Raw genomic sequence first — 2,181 nt, forward strand, 5'->3', positions numbered from 1 at the left:
AAAATAAAATAAAATAAAATAAAATAAAATACAATTGGTGCTTCCGGGAATATTCTTGTCAGGAAGAGTCAGTCGCTTGACTGAACACTTCTTTACTCAGAAGGAAGCTTCTGTTAGTTACTGTCTGGGAGCTCCGTGGAGACCGGGTTCACACAGAGTCCCGACCCCTCTAAAGCCGGGCGGGGTTCCCTCCTGTCCGCCCGTCCTGAGGCTCCGAGGTCCCTAGAGACCGCGTCGTCCCAGGCTTCAGCGCCGCGCGGGGTCAGATCGTGGGCTCCGGGGGTCTCCGCTGCCCGCGCCGCCCCAGGGCTGACCGCGTCCGTCCGCAGGGGATTTCGTGATCCAGTTCAAGGGCCTGTGCTACTTCACCAACGGGACGCAGCGCGTGCGGGGTGTGGACAGATACGTCTACAACCGGGAGGAGTTCTTGCGCTACGACAGCGACGTGGGCAAGTTCATCGCGGTGACCGAGCGGGGGCGGGGCATAGCCGAGGACTTCAACAGCCAGAAGGAGATCCTGGAGCAGAAGCGGGCCGAGACGGACACGGTGTGCAGACACAACTACGAGAAGACGGAGGTCCCCACCGCCCTGAGGCGGCGTGGTGAGCGCAGGGAGGGTTCGCGGGGAGGCGGCGGCCCTTAGGTGCATGGGCCGGAGGGGACACCGCAACCAGGGTTCCCAGCAGGAGGAGCTGCCACAGCCTCCTTTTTGTTTACCCAGCACCTCCCTGGGGTCTCCCTCCCTTCTCACCTTTGCCCTTTGACCTGTGCGGCCCACCCAGCGCCAACCCAGGGAAGTTAAACAAGGGAAAGGCCATGATCCTGTAATGTGTTTTAACTTTCGGTGCAGAGTAGTTATTCACCGCTAATCTGTTTCCCTGATTGCCCCTTTGAGACCGAGTTTGTGTGTCGTGAGGCTGTTTGCTCCCTGGCACTGACCTGAAGCCTTTTCTGTTATATTTTCTCTGAAGTAGACTGTGTTGACTTGGACCATACTAAAAGTTTGTGATACAAAATCTGAGGGGAAAGTACTAAAAACGAGAGAAGAGGCCTTATCATTGGACCCCTGAGGTTGGAGTTACAGACAGTAGAGAGAATGATGCTGGGGACTGAACCAACATCTTGCAAAAACCCTTGCAAGAGCAGCAAGTGTCCTAACCGCCAACTCTCTCCAGCGTCGCCCCCCTCCTAACTTGGGGAGAGGACCTCTGCACTTTACCACCCCCACCCTAGAACTAGCAGTTACTTTAAGGGGTCCTGGCTCCATTTTATGGGGGAACTGCCCTATCCTGCATGAAGCCGTTGCTATGTGTGTTACTTTAACTCCTCTCGGGGACAGTGCTGGGATGCTCTCTGAAGCTTTCACTCAAGCTGAATTCCCCTAGACTTTGCCTTCTTTGGCTCATTTCCTCTTCAGCGCACTCCCTGACGCTCTGAGGCATGTTAAAGAAGCATCGTGTTCAGATTTAATATCATACATTACTAATATATGAATGGTTAACTCAAGGTTTCTTATGCTTTTCGGGTAACCTTGTTATTTGACTGAAACAGTCCGTTGTTAAGTTCTGACAGTTAAATTCTTCACAGCAAGGGAATACAGTGAAGGCAGCAGTAACTAACACACTGGACTATGGAAAGAAAATGGGAAGGGGGAGAAAATGAGCGATCTAGCGTGTCCTCAATTCAGAGAACACACTAAGTATGTATGCTGTTTTCACCCTGAAGGGATGAGGGCACACAGCCAGCAGGCTTCTGGTGTAGCTGGCATGATGTATATATAAAGTCAGTTAGGAAAGATGTCTGTGCGATTGTGCATGTCAGTCTAAGTGAAGGAAGTAATGTACTGGAGTTATTTTTAAAGTTTTTTTCTTCAAAAATTGTAAACTTGAAGAAATCACAACCAGTTTTTCGTGTTATGCAAGAGCAGGGCCACTCACTCTTCTTTTCCTAGTGACTGCTGAGTTTATATTTGTGGAGTTGGTCTTCATTTAATATTAGAGTTCAGGCCCAGGCATCCCCACCTGCCTCTTCCCCATGGGGACCCTCTACGTGCCCCCATCTCACTCACCATCTTTTCTCATCTCTCCCCCAGAGCAGCCCAAGGTGGCCGTCTACCTGTCCAGGATGGAGGTCCTCAACCACCACAACAGGCTGGTCTGCTCGGTGTCAGATTTCTACCCG

At 51.7% G+C, this 2,181-nt stretch overlaps 1 protein-coding gene across 1 annotated transcript in view; it reads left to right on the forward strand.

Moving 5' to 3' along the window:
* Nucleotides 1–325: 325 nt before the first annotated feature.
* LOC126496141 (rano class II histocompatibility antigen, A beta chain-like) overlaps nt 326–2,181 on the forward strand; it is a gene marked incomplete at both ends in the record, with an annotated part of 8,392 nt that continues 6,536 nt past the window's right edge. Inside the window, one exon of the mRNA XM_050133700.1 lies at nt 326–602. Coding sequence (XP_049989657.1) covers nt 326–602 — 277 coding nt within the window. The remainder of the gene's footprint in view (nt 603–2,181) is intronic.

The sequence above is a fragment of the Alexandromys fortis genome, unplaced genomic scaffold (assembly GCF_014885135.2).
Source record: "Alexandromys fortis isolate MF-2015 unplaced genomic scaffold, M_Fortis_MF-2015_v1.1 scaffold_1335, whole genome shotgun sequence".
Classification (NCBI taxonomy): domain Eukaryota; kingdom Metazoa; phylum Chordata; class Mammalia; order Rodentia; family Cricetidae; genus Alexandromys; species Alexandromys fortis.